At 65.5% G+C, this 14,476-nt stretch overlaps 1 protein-coding gene across 20 annotated transcripts in view; it reads right to left on the reverse strand.

Annotated features, from left to right (window-relative positions):
• Nucleotides 1-223: 223 nt before the first annotated feature.
• Nucleotides 224-14,476, reverse strand: part of TCF3 (transcription factor 3) — a 30,652-nt gene continuing 16,399 nt past the window's right edge. For 3 of the 20 annotated variants that reach the window (XM_059159271.1, XM_059159273.1, XM_059159272.1), the window contains 14 exons: nucleotides 12,795-12,862; nucleotides 11,571-11,700; nucleotides 10,875-10,924; nucleotides 9,695-9,797; nucleotides 9,455-9,618; nucleotides 9,248-9,380; nucleotides 8,747-8,805; nucleotides 8,564-8,642; nucleotides 7,779-7,852; nucleotides 7,311-7,472; nucleotides 7,106-7,229; nucleotides 3,591-3,726; nucleotides 3,011-3,246; nucleotides 224-844 (listed from right to left, as the gene is read on the reverse strand). In XM_059159271.1, the coding sequence (XP_059015254.1) occupies nucleotides 702-844; nucleotides 3,011-3,246; nucleotides 3,591-3,726; nucleotides 7,106-7,229; nucleotides 7,311-7,472; nucleotides 7,779-7,852; nucleotides 8,564-8,642; nucleotides 8,747-8,805; nucleotides 9,248-9,380; nucleotides 9,455-9,618; nucleotides 9,695-9,797; nucleotides 10,875-10,924; nucleotides 11,571-11,700; nucleotides 12,795-12,862 (1,661 nt within the window). In that variant the 3' untranslated portion in view covers nucleotides 224-701. Of the gene's footprint in view, nucleotides 845-1,013; nucleotides 1,241-3,010; nucleotides 3,247-3,590; nucleotides 3,727-7,105; nucleotides 7,230-7,310; nucleotides 7,473-7,778; nucleotides 7,853-8,563; nucleotides 8,643-8,746; nucleotides 8,806-9,247; nucleotides 9,381-9,454; nucleotides 9,619-9,694; nucleotides 9,798-10,156; nucleotides 10,392-10,874; nucleotides 10,925-11,570; nucleotides 11,701-12,794; nucleotides 12,863-14,476 lie in introns of those variants that run through there. The other 17 variants (XM_059159291.1, XM_059159275.1, XM_059159277.1 and 14 more) reach the window with 17 other exon arrangements.

Below are 14,476 nucleotides of genomic sequence, written 5' to 3' on the forward strand. Positions count from 1 at the left end.
CACCAGGGCAAGGCCAGCCCGCAATGTCCCTCCTACAAGAAGCCAGGAAACCGCCCACCCTCTAAACCAGCCGCGAGCAGAGCAGACGGGTCTGTCATCCCTCCTGCACCAGCGGCTCCAGGGCGGGGGCTCTCAGGTTCACGGTGGGTCTTTTCAGTATGACTTTTAATGGCCTGCTTGACCGTGAAATGCCACGCTCAGGTTTAGAAACAGCAGCAGAAGCAGCAAGAGACACGAAACTTTTATACAAAATTGTTGCTTACAAAACATATGCAAAAAAGCTTAAAAAAAAAAAAAAAAAAAGAGAGACCAAAAGCATCCTCCCTGCTAATTTTCTAAGACATTAAAAAAAATCTAACTAACGTTCTTTATTTTCCTTAAGACACAGGTCAGGCGTAGGCACGATTCACGGCTGCGGGAGAGCGAGCCCGCCCCGCCTCTCCCTCCCGCGAGAGCAGGTTCCGACTCCCGCGGTTTCTACTTAAGGCATTTTTTTCCTCTTTTCGGACAAAGTGTTCATCTCGCTTGCTTCCCGGTTTTGTTTACAAACAAAACAAAACAAAACTGCCCCTTCGGGCCCAGGCCTCGGTTTCAGGATCCATCGGGCCGCCCCCAAGCGTCAGGACGGTGAGGCCCAGGGTGGAGGCCGTGCTGCCGGCGGGGACCGGGCCGGGTCGCTGGCCCCGGGCAGCGCCCCCTCCTCACAGGTGTCCCGCGGGGTTGTGGGCCTCGCCCAGGCCCGGGTGAGCGGCCGAAAGCACCATCTGGGGATCTCCGACCACGCCCGACACCTTCTCCTCTTCTCGTCGCTTCAAGCAAGCCGCTTTGGGGTTCAGGTTACGCTCTGGGGGGAGGGGAGAGCCATGTGGGACAGGGTCCCTCCGGGAGCCTGCGGGCGCGGGGCCCTGGAGAGCAGAGCGCCGTCGGGGATGCGAGCGCCCCGCTGCCTGCGCGGGGAGCCCACGGGGCGGGGCCGGCGGGCGGGGGGCGGGGCCGGCGGCCCGGGAGCCTACCTCGCACCTGCTGCTCCAGGCCCAGGATGACCTGCACGGCCTGCTGCAGGATGAGCAGCTTGGTCTGCGCCTTGTCCGACTTGAGGTGCAGCTGGCACATGCGGCCCAGCTCCCGGAAGGCCTCGTTAATGTCCCGCACGCGCACCCGTTCCCGCGCGTTATTGGCCATGCGCCTCTCCCGGTCCCTCAGGTCTTTCTCCTCCAGGGACAGCACCTCCTCCGTACTGCTGGGTCACAGCACCAGGGCCTCCGTTAGCGAGGAGCCGGGCCGGGCCGGGCGGGCGCGTGCCCGAGGACAGTGTGCGTGCGTGTGTGTGTGTCCGTGCGTGTGCATGTCCGTGACCGCGTGCTCCCCCGGGCTCGGAGCTCCAAGCCTGTGTGCGCACCTGGGACCTGGCCGCAGGCGAGGCTGTGTGTGTACTGACGCCCCAAGGAGACCAGCGCAGGGGCGTTCCCAGGGGATGGAGGGGGGGGGCCTGAGCCCCCATCAGGCCATCTGCGGGGAGCTGGGGGCACCCCACGCCCCCTGCCCCTCCTGGTACCACCTTCCTGGCTCAGCGCACTTGCTGGCGGGGCTGTGTGAGGGCTAGGCCAGGCAGACCAGTGTGGGCGGGAGAGGGCAAAGACCCCGGCCCAGCCATCGCTACCACGAATGCCCTGTGTGTCCCAGCGGAGCGGTGACTGAGCACCGACTCTGCACCGGCCCGCATCACACACAGGACGGCTGAACGGCTCAGACGCCGGGCCATGAGGGCTGAACCCTGGTTCAAGTCCTGCGAAGCATCAGCCACGTGGCTCTGCCCAGCAACTTCACTCTGTGTCCTCAGCGGGACACCGGCCTCGCCTGGCCTCAGGGACGGGAAGCAGGGTGGGTGAGGCCTGGCCCTGGTGTGCGTCCCACGGGCAGAAGAGGAGCCCAAACACCTGCACATGAGCAGCGCCTAGGGGCCCTATCCTGCTCCCACAGTATGGGAGAGGGCTACGACCCTGTCCGCCGGTCCGCCCACCTGCCCCTGGGCCTGAGCAGATCCTGCCAGGTGGCGGTGGCCCCCGACCCCAGGACAAGCGCGCAGACCAAACTGACAGGCCTGAGGCTGGTGCACCCCTTGGTCCCCTTTCTTCCCTCAAGTCCCAACTGGGAGGCTTTGTGGGGGAGAAAAGACCCCAAGGTCGCAGCCGTCCGGGGCTTGGGCAGCAAGTGCGAGGTAGGAGGGGCTGCCATGGAAGCGGAGGGGCGGGTGGGCTGGGCTGGAGGGAGCTCGAGAGGCAGAGAGCAGAGAGATGGGCGCGGGGGACACAGCGGGGTGCCCACACCACCACGGAAACACGGAACCCTCAGAGCAGAGGGGACAGCAGGCCGGGGGTGGGGTGGGGTGTGGGTGGGGCGAGGGCCCCAGCTCCGGTCCAAGCGACAGCGCTGCAGGAGAGAAAGGGTTAAAGGGCATGGAGGCGTAGGTGGTTGGCGCGTTAAGGAAGCAGCTGAACTGGGGAGCTGAGTCACATGAGGGCCTTCCTGGCTCCTCACCAGGGGATGGGGGCTGATGGGCTGGAGCGCCCCGCAAGGATGTGTCTGTTTGCAGTGACAGTCACCACTGGCCCTGGCCACAGGGGCCTCAGCCAGAAGACTACAGCCTCCCTGAGAAAGGAGGGCTGGGGCGGGCAGGGCTCCCTGGGGTCCAGGATGGAATTCAGAGCCAAAGTGCCCAGGTCTGCAGAGCCACGGCTCCCAAGAGTATCAACCTCCCATTCCCAGAGGGGACACTGGGGCCAGGCTAGACGGCCCTGTGGTCAGAGAGGGAACAGCGACCACGGTGGGGGAGCTGACAGCAGGGCAGGACAGTCACTGCAGGGAGAGGCACAGTCACAGCAGGCAAGGCAGTCACTGCAAGGGGAAGTCACAGCAAGGAGGGGGACAGGCGCAGCAGGGGAGACTGACTCCAGGAAGGGGGGGCGAGCAAGGCAGCAGTGGCGGGGGAGGGAGCGGCGCCCCCACTGACCTCGCACCTGCTGCTCCAGGTTCAGGATGACCGACACGGCCTGGTGCAGGATGAGCAGTTTGGTCTGGGGCTTCTCACTGTTGAGGTGCAGCTGACACATGCGCCCCAGCTCCTTAAAAGCCTCATTGATGTCTCGGACCCGCAGCCGCTCGCGCGCGTTATTGGCCACCCGGCGCTCCTTCTCCCGCTCAGCCTTCTGCTCTGGGGGGAGAAGGTCGTCCTCGTCCTCGTCCGGGCTATGGGGCGGGCCCGGGGGGCCAGAGGGAGACAGTGAGGCGGGGGGACAGGCGGGGGACCCGCCGACAGCCTCGCGCGGTGGGCGCCGTGTGCGTGTCTGCGTGCGCGTGCGTGCGTCCCGACGGGCGGGGCGGCCGGGGCTGCGGGGGGCACCGTGTGCGTGTCTGTGTGTCCTGACGGGGGGTCGGAGCGGCCGGGGCTGCGGGGGGGCACCGTGTGCGTGTCTGTGTGTCCTGACGGGGGGTCGGAGCGGCCGGGGGCTCCGGGGGGTCGTGTGCGTGTCTGCGTGCGCGTGCGTGCGTCCTGACGGGCGGGCTGCGGGGAGCTGCGGGGAGGCGGGCACCTGGTCCGAGGCCGCGGGGGCTTCAGCTCCTTCTTGTCCTCCTCCGAGTTGTCGGCCGCCGACGTGTTCTCCTCGTCCTCCTTCTCCTCCCGTTTGATCTCCCCGGCGCCCGAGACCGCCCCGACGCGCGCGAGTCCTGCAACGGGCCTGGGCTTAGCGTCTGCGCACCGCCCCGGGCCGCCCGACACTTGCCCGCTGCCCTCCTGGGAGGCAGAGTGAGGTCTCTGGGGAAAGCCAGGCCTTTGTATGCAAAAAAACAAAAAGAAAAAGAAAAAAAAAGGCCCAGGGGCGCCTGGGTGGCTCAGGCGTTAAGCCTCTGCCTTCAGCTCAGGTCATGATCCCGGGTCCTGGGATCTAGCCCGGCACAAGGCTCCTTGCACAGCGGGGAGCCTGCTTCTCTCTCTCTCTCTCTCTGCCTCTTCCCCTGCTTGTGCTGTCAAATAAAAAAAAATCTTAAAAAAACAACCCAACAATAAAGCAGCAAACACACCTAGAATCAGGTCCTATCTCACACCACACAATCACCAGTTCCAACAGAGGAGGATCTGAAAACCTTCAGAATAAAGTGCCTGGAAATCCTGCTGTGGTTCAGAGGGGAGGACCACCTCCTACAATCCTGAATGAGCTGTTCTTGAAAAAAACAAAAGAAAAACACTGATAAACTGGACTATAGCCTAACTGAGAATCTCTGGTTACCAGGATCCCACCAAGAAGAGAACATACGCCGCAGGATAGAAAAGACCGGTTCGGAGCTCCTGGGGGGGCTCAGCTGCTCAAGCAACTGTCTTTGGCTCAGGTCACGATCCCGGAGTCCGGGGATCAAGTCCCACATGGGGCTCCCCGCTCAGCGCAGAGTCAGCCTCTCCTTCTGACCCTCCCCCTTCTCATGCTCGCTGGCTCCCTCAAATAAACAAAATCTTAAAAAAAAAAAAAAAAAAATCACGTGTCTGGTAAAAACCAAGGAAGGTGAAAAGAACTCCCACGAATGACCACGAAAAGGAAGGACCAGGAGCTCAAGAGAAAAACAGAAAGCTCCCAGATGGGCGATGCGTAGACAAGGAAGTGGCCATCTGCTTCACGGCACCAGCCGTCCATGGAAACGCAAACCGAGATTCGGCAAGTGGGGAAGCCAGGCAAAGCGACAGGGCCCAGCATCGGGGGCACTGCCCATGGGAGGCAAGTCGGGACAGTCTGGTGTCATTGGGAGAGGGTAGATCCACACAGACCCCCAAACTCCACAACCTGGAATTCCACCCGAGAAGCTCCTGTGCACATGCTGGAGACACATTACAGATCGTTCCAGAAAGCACCTACTCCAAGAGTAGAAAGTTGAAACAATCTAACGTCCCAGATCAGGGCCCATCCTGAGCCCCCGGCAGCGAGGTGGCCCTTGCTCCCAACGTGAACACGCCAGCCAATGCCAGTTTCAGAAAAGCCCAAGGCCATGTAACAGAACACGGGTGTGAAGGCACACAGCGGGGAATTCGACAGTGACAGCACAAGACACACCGGGAACGGGGCCTGGGCTCAGCCAAAGATGACTGGGAGGGCAGGGCAGGACAGAGCAGGGTAGTGGGGGGGAGAGGAGGGCAGGGGAGAGCAGGGTAGTGGGGGGGGGGGCAGGACAGCGGAGGGCAGGGGAGACGAGGGGAGGGCAGGACAGGGAAGGGTAGCAGGGGGGAAAGGAAGAGATGGGACAGGAGCAAGAGCAGAGCAGGGTAGTGGCGGGGAGAGGAGAGGAGGGCAGAGCAGGATGCAGGGGGGAGGAGAGCAGGCAAGGGGAAGGGGAGAAGCTGGGATAAGGGACTCAGCTCAGGGAATGCCGGCCCCACAGCACAAACGTCAGGGCGCACCAGGCGCTGTGAGGGGTCAAGCTGCACCCCAGCCGCCCCCCCACCCCGAATCGTGGCGACTTTAAGTGTCCCAGAGAAATGCCCTGTGTGATAAAAGTCATAAAAAATCAAGAAATAGGGGCGCCTGGGTGGGTCAGTGGGTTAAGCCGCTGCCTTCGGCTCAGGTCATGATCTCAGGGTCCTGGGATCGAGCCCCGCATCGGGCTCTCTGCTCAGCAGGGAGCCTGCTTCCCCCCCCCCCCCGCTTCTCTCTCTCTCTGCCTGCCTCTCCGTCTACTTGTGATTTCTCTCTGTCAAATAAATAAATAAAATCTTTAAAAAAAAAAAAAATCAAGAAATACACAGCAAGGCCGTCTGTCACACTCAGGCTGGCTTTGAGGGGGTGTGCGGAGGCCGGCCAGGGGCCCTGCGCCAGACAAGAGAACCTGCCCTAATGTGGGAGGCGTGGGGTGTTCCTGGGGGCTCGGGACACCAGGCGGTGCCCAGTCCCGGCATCGTCTCAGGCCGTGGTTGCCCACACGGTGGCAGAGTCCACGTCCCCGTGCCTGGGACTGGCCGCCACGAGACCCTCACGGGCCCGTCACCACCACCTCCCTGCAGCCTTGTGCGAAGTGCTGTCACCTCCTCGGTATTTCCCCAGAAAAGTCCACAGCCCACGGCCGCTGGCCACGACCCTGACCCCACGTTGCTGCAGCGTGGCTTCTCAACACCAGCACCTGACGCGCCTGCCCCCCCCCCACCTCCACACCGTGCTCAGGCTGGGGCTCTGCTCCGCTTGCTCTGCCTGGGGAGCCTGCCCTGGCTCTGGACTCCACCTGGCGCCCAGCGGTCAGCAGGCTCCCTGAACCCCAGACCTGCATCCCACCATGGCCTCCACAGCTGCAATCCTGTGGGCTCTCTGCCTTGGGAACCCAGAACGCACCCCACTTCCCAGACCAGCACCATCCACTCCCCCCTGCGGCTTCAGCGGTCACCCATCATCCTAAGCTGCCGCCAGAGGGCGCCTGTGGGCACTGGGTCTGGCAGCTCCTGACCCTGCCTGAGCCCTCCAAGGCTCCCAGGTCCCTTGGGGTCAAAGCCCAGGTCCTCCCATGTCCACGGGTCAGGACCTGCACGACTTGCCCTGTCACCTCCCTGACCTCACCACCTCCCTCTTATCCAACACAGGGCTCCTCACTACTTCAGCACACCAGGCATGGTCTCGCTCAGGGGCTTTGGCACATGCATCTCCCAAGCACCGGTCTGCTTCCCCTCCCTGCTCCGCCCAAGTGTCACGACCTTGCCGGCCGTCTCTAAAGCTACGAGCACCCCTGTGCCCCCCCGCTTGCCCCCAGCATCCCTCCTTCTGCATTTAGTCCACAGCTGCTCACCCCCCCGGGGATGGGGTTTCTGATTAACTCCTGGTTTACTGCCCAGGGCCCACACAGGCCCCAAGCACAGGGCTGACGCCGACCACGAGAAGTGCCCGGGCTCCACCCCTCCAGGAAGGAACCGGCCACTGCCCTCCCGAAGGGCTTCCCAGTGCCGGTGCCGGTGCCGGGTGGAGGGGACGCTGCGTGCGGTGAGGGGCCCCAGCCCAGTGCCTGACAGAGAGCATGCCCCTGGCCTAGCCCAGTGCCCTGAGCCGGCCACCCCTTCCCGGGCCCCCACACTGCGGCTCACCGCTGTAGGAGTCCGGTGGCCGAGCGAGCTCAGGGAGGGCGCCGGGCTGGCTGGGGAGGGCCACGTGGTTGTGCAGGAGGCTGCTGCTGCCCGCAAGGCTGTCTTCCGAGGGGCCGCCTCCCACCTGCGGACAGAGGAGTGGGCTCGGCGGTCAGGGCCTGCCCACTCTGACCCCCTGCCCAGCCTGCCCCCAAACAGCACTCACCAGGCCTGTGTGTCGGCCCCCCAGCGGCATGACGGGGCCAGTAAAGCCCGAAGCCAGAGCCCCGTGGCTGGGCAGGAGCCCGTGGACGTCCGCCGAGGCGCCCACTGCGTGGCTACGCAGCACATGGATGGCCTCGTCCAGGCGGTCCTCCATCTTGTTCTGCTGCGGGCAGGGGAGGGGCAGCGGTCAAGGGTGCAGGCCCCTGGGGCACTGCTTGGCCCTGGGGTCCAGCACACAACCTGAGCCTTCGTTGGCTAGCGAGGCCATGTGCCCCACAAGTGACCTGCCAAGGGGACCCCCGAGCGGCTCTCCAGGGACACGGCTTCCAAGCCCTGTACGCTGGCCACAGCAGACATGCTGAGCTGCCCTCACGGCCCACCCCCCCGGCCCAAGGTCCACATGTACCGTGCCCTCCCCTGGCCACACGTGCCCATGAGGGACAGCGTCCACCCAGCCCGGGAAGCTCACCAGGCTGTGGAGACCCCCGTCGTAGCTAGGCGATAAGGCACCGGGGGCTCCTGGCCGGAGCCACTGCGATGTCCCTGAAAGGGGTAGGTGGCATGTCAGTGGGGCCCCTGCAGGCTGCGTGTCCAAGTGGCCCGACTCAGAGGCCGCACGGTCTGCGAAGCCCGGGCGGGCCATATGGTGGCCCCCATGCCCGCCGGGCCAGCCAGGCTGTTCCTGGGAACCCACCCAGCAGACGGGTTCCTTTCTCCAGAACCCTCACCCCACGGGGAAAGCAGCCCAGTGGCACATAGAGCAGGCGCCCCAGGGACCGGCCGGCCTGCCGTACCGGTGGTCCGACCCAGGGGCCCTGCACGTGCTCAGCAAGGCGAGGGTCCCTGAGAACCCCCGCTGCAGGCTTTCTAATAGAACCATGTGGCCTTCCAGGAACCTGACCACAAGCTGATCCCCAGGAAGGTCCCCTCGGGGACAGGATGACCAGCCCCTTAGCAAAGCCGAAACCAGGGCCCGCCACTGGTGCCCACCAGACCCTGCGGGAACAAACGCCAACCTGTCCACGCGTGGGAGCCCGGGAGGGGGTCTGGCCTGTTCCTCTGGCTCTTGGACTCCCCGCCCTGTCCCTGACTGTTCGTACAATGTAGACTGGACTGGAGAACCCGTTCCGGAGAGCCTTCCGGATGCCCGCGGGAACCGGAGCCCTGAGGCCGGGGGTGTGCCCAGCTCTCCACACACTCAGGGCTGCAGGCCTCATGCAGCCCCCATCGCTCCCCAGCAACCCCCCCACAGACCTGCGAGACCCTGGGGGGAGCCCACGGGGGTCGAGGGGCTGGAGGAGAAGTTATTGCTTGAGTGATCCGGGGAGTAGATCTGCAACAGGGATGAGAAGACAGGGCCACCAGACGGGGTCAGGCGCCAGCCTCGGGCACTTGCCAGCCCAGCCACCCCCGGCCACCCCATGTCCCACGCCTCACCGAGGCCAATGCCTTCCCAAGGGCATCCCCAGAGCTGCCAGCAGTAGTCCCGCGGGAGCCTGGGGGGCGGTGAAGAGAGCGGAAACCGAGCTCAGGGACAGGACCTCCCCCGGCCCCGGGCCCAGCTCGGATGCCGGTGCCTCGGATGCCGGTGCCCCAGATGCCTAGCGTGGACGCCCTCACCCAGCACCGGGCACCCCCATTCCAGCTGGGAATGGCCTGGAGTCCTGCCCTCTGCCACCACGGCAGCTTTAGGGACAGGCGGGCGGGCGGCAGGACCCAAGTGAGCGATTTCCCCTGGAGAATCTGCTCCCCCAGACGGAAGAATGGGGACCTGTCCTTCAAAGGCCCATTTCCAGACATTGGATGTGGCCCGCGGGGCCTGATGCAGGGCAGGCCCAGGAGGGGAAGGACGGAAGTGATGAGGGCCCGACCCCCGCACCCAGCCAGGCTTCAAGCATGGAGGGGCCCCATCCGGAAGCGGGGCAAAGGGATCGGTACCCAGGAGACTGTCGGCCCCGCTGACGGGGGGCGTGTGGCTGGAGACGCCGCCATAGGCAGCCGCGGGGGCCGAGGAGAAGCCGGACGCCGCCGGGAGCCCGCCGTTCACCTCCGTCCCGTGCAGCTGGTAGCCCTGTGGGGGGAACGGGGTCACGGGGGTCCGCTGAGAGTGCTGCCCACCCACCCCTGCCCATCCCGCAGACCTACCATGCGCTCGTGCTGGTGCAGGCTGCCAAAGCCCGCGGTGCCCCCGACAGAGCTGCCACCGCCTGGTGGGAGGGGCAGGGGCGAGGAGGCCCCGCCCAGCACCGGCCCAAAGCCCGCCTGGCCGGAGGGGCTCCAGAGCTCGGCCGCGGGGTGCAGGCTGCCATCTGTGGAGGTGCACACGGTGAGAGGCGGCCAGGGGACCCGCAGCCCCAACCGTCTCAGGTGTGAGCCCCCACGCACCTGCCATGTAAAAGTGGGGGGGATAGGCGCTGCTGGGGGCCTTAGCAGGTGCATAGGCGGTGCTGTCCCTGCCGTAGTCCTCACCTGAGCTGGACGGGTACACCTGCAGACAGGCAGGGGCGGTCAGGCAGGAGGGGCCCGAGTGCGATGGGGGACCCGTCCCCAGCCTTGCCCTCCAGCCACCAGCCCCTCACTCTGTGGGCTCTAACGCTTCCCCTGGCCAGCACCGGAGGTCGCGGGGGGTCTTCTCCTGCTCTACCCTCCACCTCCCATCCCGCCCCTGCACCAAGTTCCAGAGTGTGGCTCCCGAGGCCTCTGCAGACTGGACCCCTGACCAAGGACATTGTCCCCTCCTGCAACCGGCCAACTCCTCCCGACCCGTCCGAGCCCAGCTCTGATGCCCTCAGCCGTGCCTCTTCCCCGTTCCCCCGTTCTAGAACCCCCCAGGGCCCTAGCCCTGACCCCAGGAGACGTGGGGGTGCAGAGGCCGGGCCTGGAGGAACAGCAGGACCGCGAGGTGGCAGACGAGTCCCAGGAGCAGAAGCGGGGAGGTCTGGGGGAGCTCAGCTCTGATGCTCCAGGGGACTGGGCTGGTGGCTCAGATCGGGGAAGGAGGGGGTTGATGACGTCATGCAGCAAATCTTCAAAGAGCCCGACCCCCACTTCCGGGCTGCAGGGTGCCCGCCCCGACCCTGAACTGCGGTCAGCCCAGGGGGGGGGGGGGGGGGGTCAGTGTGGGTCAGCCCATGAGGGGCAGCACGGGAGCCAGGCAGAGAGGGCGGCTGGGCCAGGGACCCCAGCAAACAGCCTTTGTCCCCAGTGACTCCATCACCGGAGTGCGGTGTGCTAAGCCCCTCCGGGCCCAGAACCAAGGGCAGCGGGGGTGGGGACCCCATGAACTGGACCCTCAGGGCGCCTCCAACCCACTCCCGCTCCCAGGGGCCCATCACACCGTTCCCAAGGTGCCTCGGCCACAGAGAACATCGGGCCCTCTTAAAACATGGATCTGAGCTAGACCCAAGGAAGAGCTTCCCAGAGGCCCTCGTGGCTGGCTAGGTCAGAGCCACAGCCCCGGGAGAAGTCACACACAGCCCAGCGCCTCCCCACACGGCCATGCTGTGCACCCCCTGCGGAGAGGGCCCCGAGTCTGGACCCCGGGTCTGTGGGCCACTCAACTTACCGAGGACGGGAGACCTGGCGGCACCTTCCGGACCTTCTTGGGCTGTGAGTCTGTGCGGAGCAAAGAGTGAGCCCGCCGGGCCTGCCGGGCCCCCACCCCACCCAGCCAGGGGCACGGAGGAGAAGGGTGGGGAATAAGAGACCCCCGAACCTCCTACTAACGACACGACCGAATGCGGTCGCAGACCCATGTGCACAGGGCGGAGGGCAGAGCTCGGGTGAGGGGTCTGCGGGGGGCCCCTCCCTGCGCTCCCACAGTCACGCCTCCCCGGTGTGGGTCCTGGGCTTGGCGGTTTCCCTCCTTGCTCGACTCAGGGACCCTAAGTCTCAACCCGCTGGGCTTCCGCAGCCGCTCGGACACCAACACGTGTGGCCCAGTGGAGGGGGACCGGGCAAGGCCTCGCCTCTTGTTCTGGAACCAAGAGTCTTCCTCAAGGGCCACTGAGCATGTTTCTACATGTTTGTGTGTTGTGGGGAATGCTGCCGTTTAAGACACCCCCAGTGCAGCCGGAGGTGCTGGCGGGGCGTTCTCAAGTGTGAGAAGGCCATGAGCCTCCAGTGGGCGAGACGGCATCCAGAGCTAATAGCCCCCGCTGAGCCGAGCACACGCCACCCAGGTTCCGGGCCACAGGACCCCGACCTGCTACTTCCGCGGGAGACCGTTCCCCCGCACCTGCGCCCCGCCCGCCCCACTCACCCAGTCCACCTTCCGCGGCTCTGCGCCGAGCATGGCCGGGGTAGGAGTAATACTGGACGCTGGCCTTGGGGCCTGAAGGGGACAGCGGCCCGGGGCTGCCGAGGGCCAGCTCGCTGGGTGGGAAGCTGGCCTGGGGGGCGAGAGGGGGCGGTTGTCAGGGCGGTGGGCGGGCACCCGGCCCCACTCCCAGGCCTGTCCTGCCAGTGCACACACCAGTGTGGGGCCCCACTCGGACCCTCGTGAGGGCAACAGGGACCCTCGGCGGGAGCTCCCTGCCTGCCCCGCTCGGACGTGCCTCTGAGATGCGACGGACCACAAGCCGCACGGTTCTTCTGAATGAAAGGCAGAGAAGCAAGACTGTTGCCACAAGCCCACAGCCCCACTCAAGGGGCTCAGTGCGCAAGGCCCGTGTCCAGGCGCTACAGAAAACCGCTGGGCTCACTCCACGCTCAGCCTTTTTTTTCTTTTTTTTTTTTAAAAAGTAGACAGTTTAGCTTTGCAGATCTTAGTCTGAAACACGCCTCCTTTCCTCAAGGGCAGAAACTGGGGTCCGAGCCAAGGGCAGTCCTCCGCCTCAGGCTTCCGGTCTGCAGAATGGGCACAGGTGCCACGGACACAGACGGGGTAGCCTGGGCCTGGCTGGCGTTCAGCCGTCACAAGTGCCGTGTTCCTATGGGAGGGCACGGCGTGCGAACGGGTGGCACGCCCTGGCATGAGGTCCAGCGCACCGAGGAGGTGCAGGCAGGGGCCACGGCGGCCGGCTGCTGTCCACCTGCCCCCACAGCATCCCAGCTGGACCAGCATGGGGAGACTTTCACCTGTGCTGGGCGCCCATGGGGTGGGCTGCCTGGGAGGGCAGGCAGGGGGCACCTAGGACCAGCAGGGGCAGTGGGGGGGGGCAGGGCCTCAGAGCTACCAGGCTGGCTCCGTGTCCCCGCCTGCCACTCAGGAGTGGGCCCATGTCTCTCAGCCCCCGCCACACTGTGCATGGTGACCCCCAGCCTGGGCCCCAGGTCTAGGAGCTGTGGCATGGGGGCCACGGCCTCCCAAGCAACCCACCTGCCCCGTTCACAACCAGCCGACGGCCTGGCCCAGGGAGCCTGCTGCGGACGGGACGACAATCCCAAGGGGAAAGGCAGCTGGGCAGGCCAACGACCACAGCCCCCGCTCCGGGGTCAGAAGGATCAGCAGACCCGGGGCCCTGGCCTCCAGCGCGGGCCTCACCTGACTCAAGCCGCCAACCCCCGCGTCTCTCCCGAAGGTGTTGTACGCACTCCGCTCGCTGCCCTTGCCTGGAGGGGGAAAGACTTGCTGGGGGCCAACACCAGGGACAGCGTGTCCCAACAGGCTGCCCCGGCACCGGGCTCACGCCAGCATACGGTGAGCACTCCTCCGTGCGCAACACGAGAGAAGCCCTCTGAGATGCTGGTCTCCCCGTCAGCCCGGGACACAAGCAAGAGTCAGGACAGACACTGCCCCAGGAGAGCCTTCAGGAGGCTCAGCAAACCACCAGGGTCCCCGTACATCCCGCGAGGTGGCACAGCAGCGACAGGCACTGGCCCCCCTTCCTCCACTCCACAGATGTCGGGAGGCATCTGTCCCCAGGCAGCTGGGTTCTGGGGACAGGCTGGGGTCCTGTGGACCTGTGAGGTTCAGACCCAGCCAGCAGCTAGCTCAACAAGCACGTGACACCCCTGGGTGAGAAGGGGCCTGTGGGGACGGATCCTGCCCAGCAGCCCCAGTGTAGACGGGCGCCTGGGTCTGGCCTCCCCTGAAGCAGAGTCCCTGGCTCAATCAGGGTCCAGCCGGGTCCTGGTGTCCCCGGAGGGGGACTGTCAGCAGCCTTGGTGAGATGCTCGGCCATCTGCCCAAAATTACTGCCAAACTAGGGAAGAAAGTCCCCCAACTTCTTTACCGGGAAGTTACAATTTTGGCTAAGCTCTTCGGAACGGGTGTTGTTGGTGGATGGGGGGGGGGGGTGGGAAGCTCCACAGAAGGTGCCCCCAGTCCTGCCTCCCATGAACCCTCGGGGCAGGCAATGCTGGGCGCATGGAAGGACAACCAAGGCCTAGAGGCCAGAGGAGGGCTGCCCTGTCCAGAGAGTGAACAGCGGTGGCAGAGGGGCGCGTGCGGGGGGTGGTGGTGCTTCCTTCCTCCAGGGGTCAGCAGGGCAGCAAGGAAATAGAGGTTAGTGAGAGAACCCGGTGTCGCCCGTGAGCCCGGTGGGCACAGAGCAGGGACTGGAATCCGTGTGCCGGGCCTGCACAGCAGCGGGAGCTCCCGGGGAGGTCTGCACCGTGCCCACCTCGCCGCCAGTTCGCCGGGCAGGCCTGGGCATGACATGGCAGGCCTGGGACCCAGCTGGGCTCTGGGCTCTGCTGACCAGGCCCAGCCGTGGGAAAAGACGCACATCAGGAAGCAGCAGGAGGAAGGAACAGGCAGAAGGAAGCAGAACCTGCAGGGGCACAGACCGCCCCAGGCCACACACAGGACGGGCCCTCACCCTGCTGGTCTGGGAAATGGGCCCAAACTCCCACCACACAGGCTGTCCCTGGCGCCACGCACGGCCCAGCTCCCGCCGTGCACCCGGTCCCAGGGCCCTCACAAGCACGCACTCACGCGCCCCCACAAGCCACGGTGCCCTGGCGTGTCCCTTTGTGCCAGGCCTCACGTGCCCGTCTGCAGGTGGGGGAGGCTGCCAGGGCCCGGGAGCCAGGCAAGGCCTTACCACGTGCCACATGGAAAATGCTGTGAGGGTCCCGGTCTCGCAGTCAGGACAAAGCTCCGGAAGGGACCGTCCTCGCCTGGGTCCCGGTGGGAGGGACTCAAGCCCAGCCTGCTCGAATCCCGACCTTCGCAGGCCCCCTCAGAAGCGCCCAGCCCGGCTTGGACTGCCTCCTTGAGCT

The sequence above is a fragment of the Mustela lutreola genome, chromosome 2 (genome assembly GCF_030435805.1).
Source record: "Mustela lutreola isolate mMusLut2 chromosome 2, mMusLut2.pri, whole genome shotgun sequence".
NCBI lineage: Eukaryota > Metazoa > Chordata > Mammalia > Carnivora > Mustelidae > Mustela > Mustela lutreola.